The 18,086-nt window shown below is 35.7% G+C and overlaps 2 protein-coding genes across 3 annotated transcripts in view; one reads left to right on the forward strand and one right to left on the reverse strand.

Moving 5' to 3' along the window:
- The window catches only part of Plgrkt (plasminogen receptor with a C-terminal lysine), a 46,909-nt gene extending 33,756 nt beyond the window's left edge, over positions 1-13,153 (forward strand). Inside the window, exons 4-6 of the mRNA XM_010620830.3 lie at positions 6,983-7,113; positions 7,681-7,790; positions 12,750-13,153. Coding sequence (XP_010619132.1) covers positions 6,983-7,113; positions 7,681-7,790; positions 12,750-12,871 — 363 coding nt within the window. The 3' untranslated portion in view covers positions 12,872-13,153. The remainder of the gene's footprint in view (positions 1-6,982; positions 7,114-7,680; positions 7,791-12,749) is intronic.
- Cd274 (CD274 molecule) overlaps positions 1-18,086 on the reverse strand; it is a 155,701-nt gene that overhangs the window by 67,756 nt on the left and 69,859 nt on the right. The window lies entirely within an intron of this gene.

The following is an 18,086-nucleotide window of genomic DNA, read 5'->3' on the forward strand; positions in this document are numbered from 1 at the left end:
TATTCCAAAGAGAGTAGGTCAGAACTACTGTTCAGGCCTTGAGTGATTTCTGGATTAAGTAGTGGTGTAGCTCTCTTACAAATTATTATAAATAAGTTAGTATCTTGCCTCAGAGTAATGATCACATAGGGAAAATTCATTTTTCAGTTTTGTGTTTCTATACAATACGTTGGTAACTTTAGCTAAACTTTTTTTCCACTCCTAGACTGGACCCAAAGGTCTTATGCATGCTAGACAAGTTTTCTATAGCTATATCTCCAAGCTCTTTTAAAATTTTATTTTGAGATGGGGTCTCTCTAAGTTACCCAGGCTGGCCTTGAACTTGTGATTCTCCTTCCTCACCATCTTGAGTAGCTGGGATTACAGGCATGCTCAACTACAGCTGGCTTCCCAAAACTTAACACAAGCCTATCAATTTAATGGTTTGTGGTTGTACTTAACTACTATTAGTCCTTAAATATCTCTCATGGAAGTCAAAACTCCATAAAAATCCCAACTACAGTCCCCAGTTTAGGTACCAGTTCCATTCAGGGAGAAGGTTTGTAAATTGGATTAATTTGTAAGTCCAGCAAAGTGAGTCTTATATACACAAATAGCCAATGCAAAGCCTAAAAAGAAGCACACAAAAATACAGTAAGTCCCAACTGTAGTGTACGCTATCACAATTCCTGAGTTTTGTTGTTGTTGTTGTTGTTGTTGTTTGTTTTTTTGCTTTTTACTGTGGTAGATCTGGAACAGATTCTTTTCTGGTTATACCTATTTGGGGATCTATATGCCTCACTTACTTGGGTATAGAATTCTTTCCCTAGATTGAAATGTTTTCTGGTATGATTTCAATGAATAAATTTTTTTTTATACTTTGGTGTTATCTTCTAGCCTTTCCTGAACTATAATTCTTAGGTTGATGTTTTACTGAGTCATCTAGTGGCTGTTGGATCCAGCTTTCATGGGTGCATTGTTTTTAGGGTATCATCAAGTACATGATCTACTATCTCAACCTTGTCTTAATTACATTTATGTTTATAATTCTTTTTTTATTTAATTCTTGATTTGACCTGTTTCCCTATCTGTGGCCATTCAGTTTGGGGTTTATTTGGCATTGTATTGAAGGAAAATGAGTGTCACTACAGTGATTAAACAGCATCAAACCTAAAATTTATTCATTATGACTAAGTCAGGATCACTTTTCTGTAGACCCTTTATACACAAATCAGAATTTTGACAACATAAGAAAATAACGGTTTTGTCTATTTCAGGAACTAATGGTTATTGTCTTACAATAATGATGTATTATTTTTATCATATGAGAACATGAAAAGTGAAGTACTAGATCTCAGAAGTGTATAACTAAATCATGCATTCTTTCTATAAACTACTTTTGTTTCTTATTAAAATCAAGTTTAAGCAAGAAATTTCCAACTAATTAGCACTGGAGGTGAACTGTCCCAGGAGTCTGTGGACTTGAGGCTTGGGGTTGAGATTAAGAGAAGACTGGAAGGACCCAGAGCTAGAGGAGAAAATTGGAATATGATTTTGATAGACTTTGTCATAGCCAGGAGTTAAAGAACCACTAAAGTTTTTGAAAGTAATATCAGATCAATTTTGGGAGAGGAATCTGGCAATAGTTCTAAAATTTTTTTACATTAATGGTACAGGAAACCAAGAACAGAGAACACAAACTGGTAATACTTTCAGTGGTTCTACTGATGGGTAACAATGATCTGAACTGGAGCAGGGGCAACAGAAAGGAGACTGGATTCAAGACATCTGATACATTTTGGTAGGATTTGGCTATCCTTCTCACAGCCCACAAGGCAGTTTGAGATGAGTACCATTAAAAAGAGTTCTGAGATAGAGCTTTAGGTTCAGAAATCATCAGCAAGAGGTGGCAGTTTGAGCCTGGGCGGTGATGATATTGCTAGGGACTGAGAATAGCAAGAGGAAATGCCTGAGAAGGAAATTTGGGAGGAACGTGAACAAAACAAGACTTGAAGAGGAACCTTGTCTGGAAAATATAACAGTGCCTGTCTATTTTTAGATTTGCCTTTTCCTTTTGTGTTGTAGTTATGAGAAAGAATTAAGATTTGACCTTTCTGAATTTCTAAGTTTCCTGTTCCTCCCCATCTCCTAATTTTCTTACAGAACCAAGTGCTGGCCTCGTCTTTCCAAGGCCCCTTGCTTTAGAGTCCCAAATTCATACTTCTGCAGAAGAATAATAATAACTGAGCATTTAAAATGCTTATAGAAAAAATTAAAGTTATGCCACTTGTCACAACTTTCATTATGATTGCTTTATTTATTTTTATTTTTGGTACTGGGGATCAAAAAAGACCTTGTGCTTGTGAGGCAGGCAGTGGCATCAGTGAGCTAAATCCCTGGCCCTGCTTTATTTTTATTTACTTATTTTTTTGGTACTGGGGATCAAACCTGGGTCCTTGTGCTTGTGAGGCAAGCAGGAGAACCACTGAGCTAAATCTCCAGCCCAGTCTTGCTTTATTATTTTAACAATGTTAGTTTCTGCTTGGCTTTTACCTGAAGCACTGCTTTTGTTTTTGAAGGTAATGATAATATTTTCTATTAATTTAACAAAGACATAGACAAATACAAAATATTATTTCTAATTTTAAAAAAGCCTTCTTTTGTGACACAACATGTAGAATAACTTTTTGAGATTAAGCAGATAATTAAACAAAAAGACAGCTTTCATAACACATGTGACTATATTTGCATAACTTCAAAGACCACTGGAAACTAAAAATGCAGAAGTAAACTAATTTTTTTCCATTTGTGTTAAGCTATTTCTTGAAAATATAGAAGGCTCCAATTAAAATTGCAGTGAAGATAATTTATAGGATATCTTTACCTTTCTTTTGCTGTGTAAATGTTTTATGCATCCAGATGAAATTTAATTGTTTTAAGTTTTCATTAATAGAAAAATTTGGATTAATGTTTTGTGGACCTTGATATAACTGCCCTTTTGGAAACTCAAGAGATTGACAAATTGCTAAATTAATTTTGTGGATGTCCTTAACATTTTTTAAACAAAGAAATTGAGGATTGAAAACATACAGGAACAAGCAGATAAATAGTTTTATGAAGGTGATATATTACTCTTATTATGTACAATTATTTCTAAAAAGCTATCTTCCTTGTATTATGTTCTCTTTAAAATTAATTGTATAGAAACAAAATTATAATATTAAAAACATAAAAAAATTTGGGTTTAGCTCAGTGGTTCCACCACCTGCCTTGCAAGTGCAAGGTCCTAAATTCAATCCCCAGTACCCCCCCCCAAAAAAAAATATATATATGGTCAGGGATTTAGCTCAGTGATTCTGCTGCCTCCCTCACAAGCACAAGGTCCTGAGTTCAATCCCTGGCACCAAAAATAAATAAATAAAATAAAATGTATATAGATCTAGAACTGACTTTAAACATAATTTTATGAAGCATGGTGTAATTAAGAATGTTTTAATTAAGAATTAATATTACATTTCAGTGATATTCTTTATCAGGATGTTTCTTGTTGCTCATGGAACAGGTCTGCATGGAGTTTTTTAAACTCTAGGTTCAGAGTTTACTGCAGATATACAACCTTGCTGATTTCTACATATGTTGAGGTAATTGCTTCTATTCTTACCAGAAGACCAGAGACCCAGAATATAATATTTGCTTATAATTTTTTAAAAAGTAAACTTAATTTGAGAGTACTTTTAGAGCAAAGGTATATAGAGTTCCTTAGCATACTACTATTAATATCTCACATTACTATGGTACATTTGTTACAGCTAAGAAGCCAACACCAGAACATTGTTACTAAATAAATTCCTTACTCAGGCTTCACTGATTTTTCTCTAATGTTCTTTTGCTGTCCCAGAATTCCATCCAGGATGCTACATTACATCTTGATTCTTTAGCTTCTCCTTTCTACCTATTGCCCTTTCATAATTACTCATTGGAGCCCACACCCAGAGTGAGGGAAGTTAAGCTCTGCCTTTTTAAAGGAGAAAGAATATCTATACACACGATTTTTAATTTTGTATAGGATATTTGGCACTAAAGATGCTCATCTAGACTCGTGTTATTTTCTTCCCCTAGGTAAGCCAATTCTCCATGGAGTCCTGGTTCCTATATTGAAGAGTAGCATTATAAACTATGGGCTAGTTGCTCAGTGTGCTTGTTTGCAAAAGTTCCCCATCACCTCTGTGCCCTCCCAGTAAACAGGTCTAGGAAGTATATGTACTTTCACTAACCCATGTACCCATGCATACTATAGTTTTACCTTTGCCTATGCTGTGTCTGCATTAAGCTAAACATGAATTCAGACTGATGTCTTTGACTTTAACCCAGTAACACATAGTTCATTCTAGTCTTTCCCCTTGCTTGTCTGTAATCTCCCTCTTCAATACAAACAAACTTGGGTCCCACCGTCTGCCATCAACTTGCTTTTTTTGTTCATCTCCAATAGACACATAAAACTGTTTCAGTATTGGTAACCCTGTAATAGCTTTACCAATAAGAGTACACTGCTTACATATTGGTCTGTTTATCTTTAGTTTTATACTTTCTGGTCTAAACATCTTTTTTCCAAAGTTAGTTAGATCCTTTCCCTTTGCCCATTCAGTGGTGATGCCATACATTTGTAATGGAATTATTTTGCCACAGTGCACATTCTCACTTTGCGTATCCTTTGACTTTCCGGCTTAAGTTTTAAAAAAACGTATGCATTGCGTTTCACTCTGTGCTATAAAGTTTTATGCATTTGACAAATGCAGAGTGTCCTGCATCCACCACAATAGTACCATACTCTGTAGTCCCACCACCCTTACAAAACCGTCTCATCACAATCTTTGAGAATTCCCAAGGGATCCACTTCAGACTGATAGCTCTGCCTGATGTTTGGTTGAAAAATACCTGGGCTGTGAATTAGTTCATTTCAGGCAGTTTATTTTTAAATAGTTTTATTTTTAAAGTTTCTCAATCCTTTGCTGCACACTAGAAATCGTTTGTACCTGATAAATCGTTTGTACCTGATACTACCTCTGTATCCTGATGTAATTGTTTTAGGGTGTATGTCTGGGCACAAGGACTTTGAAAAACTTCCCTGAGGCTCATAGTGTAAGCCAAGGTTTAGAACCACTGATCTGAGGCTCTTCTGTCTTTGGGTCCAGATGCCTTTTGATAAAAACACAAATGATCAATTGCTGCAATACATCATCACTTTAAGAGACATTATAGATTATGGATTATGTAAATTTTTTGAGCAGGTAATATAACAAGATGGATTTCACACGTTATACAAGACATTTATATTTTACTCTGAGCTCAAAATGAGCCTCAATTTCTCCTGATGAGAAATTTAATTTTGACAAGTCAAAAAAAAGTTAGTTACATCTAACTTAAAATGCACTCCTTTAGAGATTGAATTCAGCTTTACCCTCTCTCCTATGTTCATGTTTTCCCTGTGACAATCTAGGTTTGGGTCCAGGTAATCTTGAATGGCACAGGCACGAGTGGAAGCAACTGAAAGAGACTTTTCTTTTCTCGTTTCCTATTTTCTCTGTTTGAGCAATCTGGAAAGTACCAGATGATTTTCTCTGAGGGCAACTGATCAAGTTCCAGGTTGGGTTGGCCATCATCTTTACACTTTTGGGTGCTGTGGATCTTCTCAGATTAATCTGCCTTCCCTATCCAGCCTATGGTTTATGTACCCTTCCCAAGAATCTGCTTATAGGATCTCCTAGCTATAGGCGTTGGTCATTCTTTCGTATGCTACTACTGTGCCCTTCTCCTGCAACCTTACAGAATTTCTCCATACCCCTTGGCGGCTGAGGTAGACTACAGCAGCCTCTCTTAGGTCTGTTCAACTCCTAGACCTGCTCTACTGCCATTTCTACTCTACTGTAACGGCCCCTTCTCAGAATTCTCAAAAAAGGCAGGACTACAAATCCTGTTTGGGAATCCCTAAGCCCTTCTGAGGTTTCCTTTATGTTACCCAGTACTTCAATCCCCAGGGTCTCTTGCTTATCTCCCAGTTCTTCCCCATAGTAGAAAGAAGACACAATAGGAAAACTGAGTCATAATGTTAGTGTTTCATCATGAATTCTATGCTTGCTATCATATAGCTTTGCTAATAATATGCAATGTCAAGATTTTACAATTTCAAAACCAAAAATACAACACTTTTCTCTCTCAAGAATCTGACTCTTTTTAAATAATGGACTTAGATTTTCAGTCTGTTGCTTCTGTATATTTCCTAAAAACCCATTCAAATTTTCAGTCTCTTTCTATATTCTGGGATGTTATCTGCCTTTTGCTCCACAACGGTGAAAGGCACTGACGAAAGTGGCAAAGGACTTGGCACAAGAAAAAATTCTATTGATGTCACAAATACCCCTTTATCATCATATGAAAGTGTGATATGGAAGTGATATTCCAAATAAATCTTAATTTGTAATAGGATGGATTTGGAAAGCAAATTGATTTCCATGCAAGTGTTAACAATAAAGCCAGTGAGATACATCTGTGTTTACAGAGTCCGGTCTTTCTTCATGTGTAGTAGAAAAAGATGAATATATACTGGATGCTTGGATAGAAACTTCAGATCACATGCAACCATGACCTTAGGAAGCAGAAACCCAATAACAAAATCTAGTTTGTATATATACTGTATATCCCAAGGAAATCTCATTGCCAAAATGACAGATGGGGATAACTGTCCAGAGGGACATTAGTCGATATCTTTTGTTTTTGTTTTGTTTTTTGGTACTGGGGATTGAACTCAGGACCTTGTGCTTTCAAGGCAGGCAGCAGAACCACTGAGCTGAGTCCCAGGCCCTCATTAGTCAATGTCTTAATGAGATTTAAAAAAAAAGAATCAAAGCAACTGAAGAACAAAAATCCACCACAAATCCACACTGTTAACTCTGTATTTAGATTCAAAAGATAAATAACCACACTTTGTTTTTTGTTTTGTACTCAGCTGGAAAGGCAACTAATCTTGCAGAATGAAATGAGAGAAAGACAAATGGCTATGCAGATTGCTTGGTCTCGAGAATTTCTCAAATATTTTGGAACATTTTTTGGCATTGCAACCATCTCTTTAACGGCTGGGTATGTCTGCTATTTCCTTTAAGATTTTCTTAAATAATTTACTTCTTTTTGTCTTTAATCATATTATTAAGTTGGGTAAGGGTTTGGTTCAAATGATGTATATGTAAACAAAGAAACATCTTGTAGGTTATTATTGGGATTTAGCTATGCAGAACCAGAATGGTAGTGGTAAATTTTGACTCTGTTTCTTAGGTTCCTTCTGTCCTTTTCTGTACTTTATAAATTAAAGAAGAGATTAACTGGATACCTAGATAGGACACGTCTATGGGTTAGCCCCACAGTCACCATAGCTAAGTGATAGCTTTCAATCCTTATCCATTTTAAAATGAGGAATCTGAGCCTCAAAGTCAAATAAAAATAAGCAAGTTATAGCCCTTCTCATGAGAACTGCAGAATGTAATGAGAGGTATTGGCTAAGGAAATCTTACCATGATAGGAAACTCAAAAGAAGTAACTTCTGAAATGGAGGACATTTTTCCAAAAATGAAATGTTTTTTCTGTTCAAGTGTAGATACATATATTTACAAGTTATTCCTTAATACAAGGTCTTCTTTATTCTTGAAACAGAGCAATAAAACAAAAGAAGCCAGTCTTCTTCATCCCTGTAGTTCCATTAAGCTTTATCTTCGCCTACCAGTACGATTTGGGCTATGGAACTCTTCTACAAAGAATGAAAGGTAAGTCTTTGATAAACCAGAGTTCCTATTTCCTGATTCATTTTCTGGTTCAAGAATCCCCTTTATAATCCCTGACTTATGCAGATTCCAACAAAATCCTTTCTCCAGTGTCCAATGTCCAACATTTCTGCTTTCTTTCACAATAGGATCTGCAGTCAGCTCACAAGAACTGATTGTTAAACTTTCAGGAAGTTTGTAAACAATGGGTGTTACACACAGTCCTTTAATTTATTAAAAATTAACATATAGATTTATAATTACTTAAATTATATTAATATTAAATATATTTAAAACAAGAAAACAAATACTCAGAATTCATTTGCTTCTGATTTTATCATAATACATCTCTTACTTACATCAATTGTATATGATAGGAATGCAGATACACTATACAGAAACAATAAAATACATCTACAACTTTGGATTCAGTGACATCCCATGACCATGGTGTACTACTAAACCATGGAATTCTACAAATGCCAAATCAAGGACTGATTTTTTTTTATTTTGTTAATTGTCTAGACCAGAGGTTGGCAAACTATAGCCTATGGGCTAGTTATTTTTGAAAATAATTATGTCCATGCCCAATTATTAGTCACTGAAACACAGATACAAGATACATACCATAAGCCTCAAATATTTACTTTCTTGCCCTTTAAGAATACTTGCTAACCCAAGTTTTAATTTAAGAGATTGATGCTAATAGTGAAGAGTAAGCTTAAAAGTATGCTGTATCTGTAGCTATTATGTTGTAAATACAATTTTGAGGAACTATTTTTCAAACACTTAAAACTATCATCTGATTTGGCTAACCAATTGTTCATATAATTTTTTTTTACTGAGTTTATTGGTACATTTAGGGATACAGTACAGTTACATTCATTGTTGGGATCATGTACCTTTACATGGCAAGTCTTGATTCTCATTTTTTTCCCCTTACCTCTGCCCTCCCTTCACCCCCTCCTCCCCTCCCCATCTACAAACACTTTATTTTCATCTTTTCATTCTCTCACATTTTTTTCTTTTCCCTTTTTGTTCTTCCCCTACGTATCACACCTTCCCTACACCTTTAGCTCCTTTCCTCCCATTTCTAAATGTCAGTAATCTTATTAGAATCTTATGCATTGTTGCAGAATATTCACACCAGGGAAACTATTTGGTATTTACACATGTGGGACTTATTTATTTCACTTAGGAGTATATCTTCAATATGTATCCATTTTCCTATGAATGAATCTATTCTCTCGCTCTTTATGGCTGAGTAATATTCCATTTTATAGAAAAACCACAACTTCTTTATCCAGTTTCCAACGGATGGGCAAATAGGTTGTTTCCAAGATTTAGCTATTACAAACTGTGCCGCTATAAACATGGGTGCACATACTTCTCTGTGATATGATTCTTTTAGTTCTCTTGGAAAGATACCCAACAGAGGGATGGCTGGGTCAAATGGAACCTCCAGTCCAAGCTCTTTGAGGTATCTCCATATTGATTTCCATAGTGGTTGCACTAGTCTGCACTCCCACCAACAATGGAGGAGGGTTCCTTTCTCCCCACAACCCCGCCAACATTTGTTATTTGTTCATATAATTTTTAAATGAATAAAGTTCAAACAAGTGCCATCACTGATTCACTTTTTCCTTATTTCTTAATGTAGTGAAGACACTAATCATCATTCATTTTGGAACAATATTCTCTCACTAACTGCACTCAATGAGTGCTCAGCTAAAATCTCTGAAAGAATTCAGTAAGAAATAAATTGTTACATGGAATTTATGATTGAATAGTGCATGTTTTATTATGTGCTATATCTTTTACATAAGTATAATTTATAATAAATTTACATGCACTTATTTTTCTGGTGAGCTATTTGTTAATTATTCGCTAGAATACCATTGCTCTCACAGGATACTGGCTCTTATGGCCCTGGAAGATAGTGCTGCTGTTACAAAAGCCATTCCAGGACCAGGGAGACGGGGTGGCTAATTAGTCTAGGATATCCATATCTTCCAAATTCCCACCATTTTTCTGAGAGCTCAACTCTCAAAAAAATCTTGATGTCCCTTCTTCTTAAGCCTTTAACCCAGAGTGCTTTGAAAATTGTGGTTTACCAAGTTAAATCTTTACAATCTTGACCTTTCCTGAAACATGAGTGTACCATTTATTCCACTGTAGTGGCTTGGTATGGAAAAGGAAGAGTTGCAGACTGCTCTTCAAGTACTAGCCTTAAGGAGAAAAACATTTCATTCATGGGCCTAAGGAGATGGAAAATTTACATGGTCTTGAAAATTCCCATTTGAAGGCCGGGCATGGTGTAATCCCAGCACTTGGGAGGCTGAGGGAGGAGGATCGCTGTGAGTCCAAGACCAGCCTGGACTACATAGTGAGTTCCAGGTCAGTCTCAACTACATGGTGAGACCCTGTCTTTAAAAAACAAAACAAAACAAAAACAAAAAAACTCCCATCTGAAAACGGAAATGCATTTTCCCCATAGAAACTATAGAAAAATGTCCATTTAGAGTCAGATATTATTGGTACGGTTTGGCTTATATTATGGGCTAAAATTTTTGCTGATAGACTAGAAATTGATTTATAGCATTCCTTCTATGGAAAAATATATTCTGAAACTCCAAAACATGGATCTGTATATTAATCTTTGGAATACAAACCCATTTTAAGCTATAAACTAAATGTATAGAACTAATTGATTAATGTTAGATACTGTTTCATGTCCTTCTCAGTTTCATGTCATTCATCTGCTCAAGAACTCATTAGAACGGGCCAGGGATTTAGCTCAGTGGTGCTGCCTCCTGCCCTGCAAGCACAAGGTCCTGAGTTTGATCCCCGGTACAAAAAAAAAAAAAAAAAAAAAAAATTCATTAGTACAAGCTCATGCCTTGTGTTTACATAGAGATTAGCATTCCTAATGCCTCATAAAAAAGTGGTATGTATAATTAAGAGATGTGAACTATTATCCAGCCTTCACTTTACCATATTACTAAAGGAAAGCAAGTTTGTTTTTTGGTTTTTTTGTTTTTTTGGTTTTTTTTTGCAAGTTTGTTTTATAGTAAGTTGTATACTGGGCAATTTTATTACAGTTCCATTGGTCTAAAAGTTTTAAATTTCAAGATATATTATATGAATTTCCTGTTGTTTTTTTTTTTTTTTGAAGTACCTGTTTAGAATCCATCAGGAAACTCATCACTTTAAGAAGTTTAGGTTATATTTTTTTCCCTGTAATTAGTGATTCAAAATGTATAATCCCTGTTTGGTTGTATCTCACATGGAAAACATTTAGTCTTTCATCAATCATCTACCTTATTACATAGAATTTTATAATTATTCTTACCTACTATTTAGACTGAAATAAAAAAGATGTTTGCAGATGGTGACAATGCTCTTACTGTATCTGTATGAAAACTGTAACCTACTCTATTGTTTTAGAGAAAAATTAAGAAATAATAAACGTGTGAAGCTATGAGTATGTATAAAGAAACGAAGGAGTAAAAAAGGAGCACTGATAGCAAGCATTTGCCTTCGTTACCAAGTCTGGTTTATAGGATGTCATCAACGTGTATGATACAATTCTTACAAATTTGTGGGGAGAAAAGAGCCCTTCTCCATTGTTGGTGGGACTGCAGACTGAGGTAACCACTGTGGAAATCAATATGGAGATACCTTAAACAACTAGGATTAGATGTCCCATTTGACCCAGCTATTCCCCTGCTGGGTACCTTCCCAAAAGAATTAAAAGAATCATACCACAGTGATATATGCACACCCATGTTTATAGTGGCACAGTTTATAATTGCTAAAACTTGGAAGCAGCCCACGTGCCCATCAGTTGGAGACTGGGTAAAGAAGATGTGTTTTTTTTATATAAGATGGAGTACTACTCAGCCATAAAGAATGAGAAACTAGAGACATTTATAACTAAATGGATGCACATCGAGGCCAGACTCTTAAGTGAAATAAATAGGACACACGTGTAAATCCTGAACAGTTTCTCTGTTGTGATACACTAAAAGTGTAAATAAAATCAAAATGTATAATTGATATTGTTTAATAGGGGAAATGTCTAAAGATGTAGGGGAAGCAAGAGGGATAGAGGAAAACTAAGAAGGGAAAAGAAAAAATAAGAGAAAAGAAAAAAATGGAAATAAAGTCTCTGTAAATAGGGAGGGGTGGAGGGGGTGAAGGGAGGGCAGGGGAATGGGGGAAAAAATAAGAACCAAGATACATCATGTAAAGGTACAAGATCCCAATGATGAATGTAATTGTATTATATACCTAAAATGTACCAAAAAAGAAAAAAGAGGAAAAAATTTTTGTTCATTTGTTTTCAACAATAAAAATTGGCAAATGTCACTGGGCCCAAGAAATTACTGCCTTTCCTACTGGTAGTTTTTTGGAAGAGAAATTGTTTATGAAAATGTATATGTATGTGTGTAATATGTATACAAAGAATGAATATTTAATATTATTTGGCATATTTTTAAGTGGTTTCAGGTGAAAGAGTAACTTTCCTGAAAAATTAGACTTTTTAGTAGTCTTTATTTTCTCTCCTATCTCTTAGTTATGTTAAGGGGCGATACGGAAGAATGTGTGTAGTATCTCCATCCCAAGCTTTGTCAAATATAATTAATACTCATTATCCTGACTTTGGTTCAAGGGGAAAAATTACTTAACTCGGAGTTCTTTCTTGTGAACAATTTAAAATGCTGTCTTCTGTCAAAAATAAATCTCTGGCACCTCATTTGTCTATGAAATTTCAAAATTCATCATTTTGTTTCCTCTGGGAGGAACATTACTTCTGAGGAAGATGGGTGAAATGTTTAACTGAGATTTGAGGATATGGCCCCATATGATATTATTACAGACTGTAAATGGAACATGGCAATCAGGCCTCTCACAAAACCCCTTTGTCATCTAATGTATTTCTATTTTTTTTATTTTAAGGTGAAGCTGAAGACATACTGGAAACAGAAAAGAGCAAGTTGCAGCTGCCAAAAGGAGTCATCACTTTTGAAAACCTTGAAAAAGCTAGAAGGGAACAGAATAAATTCGTCATAGACAAATGAAGCTGTGTTTACTCACCATCTCAAAGCACAAAGTTACTGGCTTGAATCATGATTTTTACAACTTTTTAAATGCTCAATATTTTGATATCATGGCTTTTATTTTAAAATATTAAAATGCCAGGTGAGATTTACTGAACTATTTTAAAATTAAATTTATAACATTCAACACAAAATCATGGAAGTACTCCAAAGAACTTTCAGATTTGCTGTATGTGTGGCACAAATTTCTAAATGTAAAATTAATAAATTACTTTGTTTTGAATTTCTGGAAGCAACACTCCTGCTGCTTGCTGTTCTGTCACACAAACTTTCTCCATCACATTCAATTCTTACAGGTTCTCCAATTGTTTGGATTTGACAATTGTGTCCTAGCCGCCACACCATAGAAAACAACCAATATTAAAGATGAACATATACACTGAATTTACTATGTAGACACTGCTCTGAGCATTGTGTACATGTTCTTATGATCAACCCACAAGTTCATAAGGGAGGCATCATTTTATGGATATGGAACCTGAGACACAGAGAGACTGAATTACTTGCCCAAGGTCATACATGAGCTTGAATTAGGCAGAGTTTGGATTTAAACTTAGATATCTGAAAAGTTAGACCTTAACTTTTAATTAACATGTAAGAATAGTTATGAAATTCTCGCAAGCACAAGTACCCAAGTTCGATCCCCGAGGCCAAAAAAAAAAGAACATAAAAACAATTTATATAAAAAAGAATGGTTTTGAAAAATAATAAAAAGCAACATTCAAATAATGATTCAGACATAGTTGTGAGAAAGGTTGGAAGGAGGGGAGATTGATTAAGATGTGTAGGTTTTAAAATTCAGACTCATGGGAAGTTCATAGAGTACTACTATTTATACCATTCCTCCAGGTACAACCTCTTTATAGAATACAATCATTCCAAAAATTGCTGATGCCTAGTATGTGCTAGGCACTGTTTTAGTCTCTAGAAATACATCAGTGAATGAGGAGGAAAGCACCCTACATTTTAGTCAGAGAAATATGTTCTAGTGAGAAGTGGGAGAACGGGACAGCAACAGAAAGACATGCTTCAGAAGAAATGAAAAAGGATGAAGAGAAAATGATCAGGACAATGGGGTGGGGGAACTTTATTTGTAAGATTGAAGAGACCGCCCCTCTGCATTTGAGCTGAGACGTGAATGTTGAATAAGTCAGGTCATTTTATGAAAAGCAGTACAGAAGAGCAGCGAAGGGATCTCTAGGAAAAAGAAGCCAAAAGACAGGCTGGAGACTTGGTATGATTCAAGAATAAAGAGAATCACAGGCTATGAAATATAAAAGTGGAACAAGCATGTAAGTGATGTCCCCATAGATTCAAGAAGCTAACAATATGCGGCTTTAATAAAATTAGAATTGTAGAGAACTATGGGCCAAATACTAAAAGATGCCTAAAGGTTCTTCATACAAACAAACAGACGAAGAGTAAGGGTACCCTGGGCAGAACAAACAGCTTGAACACAGGCAGGACCATGCATGTCAAGTCCAAGGAGTTGCTCCCAGTCATTTAGATTGGCTGGGGCAGGGGATTCTTTACCTGGGGGACATTTAAAGAAAAGAGCCTAGTAGCACCATTTACATTCTGAAGAGCCTTGATTGTAACCCTGAAGAATTCGGACACTTTCTTGAAGGTAATACAAGTGAAAATATTTAAACTGAGATTTTAAATATTTTAAATTGAGATTAATAGGTTAGAGAGGAATGACTCCAGAACCCAAGTCTTAAGGAAATGCAATTGTCCTCCTGAGCAATGATCAGGGCCTGAATTAAGGGTATAGCCCTGAAGTTGGAATCAGGAATGTAAAAAGAAAGATTAGCAGGACCAGGAAACTGGCTTGATATCACAGATAGAGGAGAAGGTGATTTGCCATCATTTAATACGCAGTGATTATCTGTGGCCCCTAGAGAACACAGGAATGAAGAAGGGATTGGGAGGCAAACTGGTGAGCTGACGGGTGCCTATGTTGCTTTGCAGATCATGTCAGGATCTGGAATTATAGACTTTTCGCCTTATATTCAATCGTGCTACCCAAACTTTTCCGACATAACCTAGTTAGAGCTAAGCAAATATAGGTTAGACGCTGACTTGGCTGAAGACCTTATATGGGATTTGTGACCCTCCTTGGACCAGGCTGTTTATTGGTATTGGCTTCTTGGCATTGGCACTGAGCAAGTACATGAACAGTTCTATCTCAGAAGAGCCTCTGCTGATCACACACACACACACACACACACACTTTTATTTGCTTATAACTCTATAGTGAGGAGAAACCAAAGCACAGCTATTAAATAATGGCTTTATTTTGTGCCATATTAAACAGCCCAATTGTCCTTGGTATTGTTGACTATCCAAAACTTTTTCTCTCATATTAGTGTGTAATCTTTTTATTGAAAGGACAAATATTTCAGCCATTATAGACAAGCTATTTTTTAGGTATCTATGTTAAATACTTCTATACATTTATTGTTATCATTACTATTATTAAACCCTAATTACCTACTAGACATCTGACACTCACAAATACTGACACTTGTTTGGTCTTTGTTCAGCTAGTTTATAATCAACACAATTTGATATAAGAATGAAAAAATGGGGCCGGGGATTTAACTCAGCAGCACCATGCCTGCCTTGCAAGCACAAAGTTCAGGGCCCTGAACTCAATCCCCCATACTAAAAACAAAACAAAACAAAACAAAACAAAACCTTCTAAGAATGAAGAAATAAACATGAGCAAGTATATTAGGAGAAACGTAACAAGCTAAGGTCTCATTATGAATACATATTTAGACATTAAGATAATAGTTACATCACCCAATGTCTGTCAGTGACCACCGCAAAGTTTTTTGGGGGCACTCTTATCTTCACTCCCCTTCCCATGATACTGTTGGCCCAGCAAAACAATGCAGAGATTCCCTACCTGTATGAGTTTTCATTCATGATTAAAGGACGAAAACACTGGTCTAGGAATTTTTTTTTTTTGCTTAGTATCATTTTAATTTTTAATTTTAGTTTTTATTAGTACATGTCTGCAGTACACATGATTTCATTTATTTGGAGGGAGTTGGTACATTATATAATACCTCTTAATTCTGTGTTATGGCTTATGTTTAGATGGCCCCCAAAGCCTCATATGGTCATAGGTGGGGCTTCTGCAGAGGGTGGCTGGATCTAGAGTGTATGATGCTGGGATTAAGGGTGTGTGATTACTAAATTAGTCCACTTATTGGTTTGGGATAGTTTTATTTAGGGATTCAGGGTGCCCTACTCTGAGTGTGAGTGTTACCCGCTAAGGGTGGGTAGCCTGGATAAAAATATAAGGGACAGAGAGAGGGCTAGTGTTGCTAGTCGCTTGTTGCTTGTTGTCTGTTACTTGCTTGCTGCTTGCTGCCTTCTGCTTGCCTGATTTATGATGCCCCTCTACCATGCCACCCTGCCTTGGAGCCAGCCAACTATAAACCGAACCCTCTACAAACTGTGAGCTACAGTAAATTTTCCTCCTTTAACTTTGGATGTCGGGCATTTTATCTCAGCAACAAGAAAATGAAGACATTCTTTTTTACACATATATAATCCCTAACTTCTCCTTCCCTCCCTGATATATTACTTGGTCCCCTTCTCATTTGCAAAAGTTCTATCTCCATTTTTTTTCAAGTTCTTTTCTTTCATCCTCTCTCAGTTTCCCTTCTTTCTCATCTCTTGGTCCCCTTCCAATACGCAAAACATCTATCTTGCTATTTCCTACTATCTTTTATTTTGCTTTATTTATGTTTTGGGTTTCTCTTAAAAGTCAAACTATGCAATATGTAAGCTTGGCTGTCTGATTTATTTCACTTACTATTATGGTCTCAGGGTGCATCCATTTACCTATGAACGACCCACGTTTATACTTCATTATGGCATGGTAGTACTCTGTTGTACATAAATATGATATGTCTTTATCCATTCATCTATCGATGGCGTAAGGGCCATTCCTAAGTACTGGCTATTATACATTGTGCTGCTGTAAACATGTATGCTGAAAGCACATATTACTGTAATATGATGTCCTTACATCTTTGGAGAAGATGCCTAGAAGGGAATAGCTGGGTCAAAGGTAATTTCTATCCTTAGTGTATTTGGGGAATCTCCATACCAATTTCCATGGTGCTTTTACTAGTTCACATTCTCATCAACACTGTACCAGGGTTCCTTTTCCCCTGCAGCATTTCCAGCATTTGTTATTATTTAATATCTTGATGATAGTCATTCTTTCTGGAGTAATAGGGAACCTCAGTGTTGCTTGATTTGTGTTTATATAATGGCCATTGATGTTGTTTTTTTTCATGTATTTATCAGCTATTTGCACTTCTGAGAAGTGTCAACATTGAGAGATATTTCTGGGATGTGTTGTTTATTTACTATCATTGCCTTCTTTATCTGTTCGTGAATCTTTGGTTTTCCTTTTAATGATGATCTTTGCTACTGTTTATCCAGTGACCTAATTTCTTCTGTAATTTTAGCTGTTTCTGTTTCATGATTTCTTTTGCAAATATTCTTAAGTATTTTCTTAAGAGCTGATTTAATATTCATTTATCTTCTGAGCTGGTGTTTTTCATGGAAATATCTTATTTCATTGTCCATTTTTGGAGATAGCTTTGCTGGGTAAGTTAATCTGTGTTGGAAGTTATTTGCTCTTAGAGCCTAAAATAATTCACTCCACACTCTTCTAGACTTCAGAGTTTGTGCTAAGTCTGCTGCCACTCCGACTGGTTTACCATTAAATGTAATTTTTTGTTTTTCTCTGGATGCTTTTCAAATTCTGGATTTTTGCTGAATATCTGGGAATTTAATAAGGATATGCCTTGGTGAGCTTTTCCTTTCATCATCACTGTTTGGTGTTCTACAAGCATTGCTCACTTATATTTTAAACTTTTTTCTTGTATTTGGGAAATTTTCTTTCATAATTTCTATAAGCATGTTAGTGAATCCATCTGTTCTTTTAGCTTTTCTCTAGCTCTAGTTAGCCTTAGATTGGTCTTGTTGCCATCTAGTTGCTGCTGAACAGTCCTCTCTTGTTCTTTTTTGGGGGGCGGAGGTGTCCTTTGAGCTCTTTATCATAATTCACTATTTTATCCTCACTCTGTCTTCACATTCAATTCTGAAATGTATGAATTCTATTGATTTTTTTTTTTTTTTTGGT

The sequence above is a fragment of the Fukomys damarensis genome, unplaced genomic scaffold (assembly GCF_012274545.1).
Source record: "Fukomys damarensis isolate Sample0158 unplaced genomic scaffold, DMR_v1.0_HiC HiC_scaffold_31, whole genome shotgun sequence".
Taxonomy (NCBI): domain Eukaryota; kingdom Metazoa; phylum Chordata; class Mammalia; order Rodentia; family Bathyergidae; genus Fukomys; species Fukomys damarensis.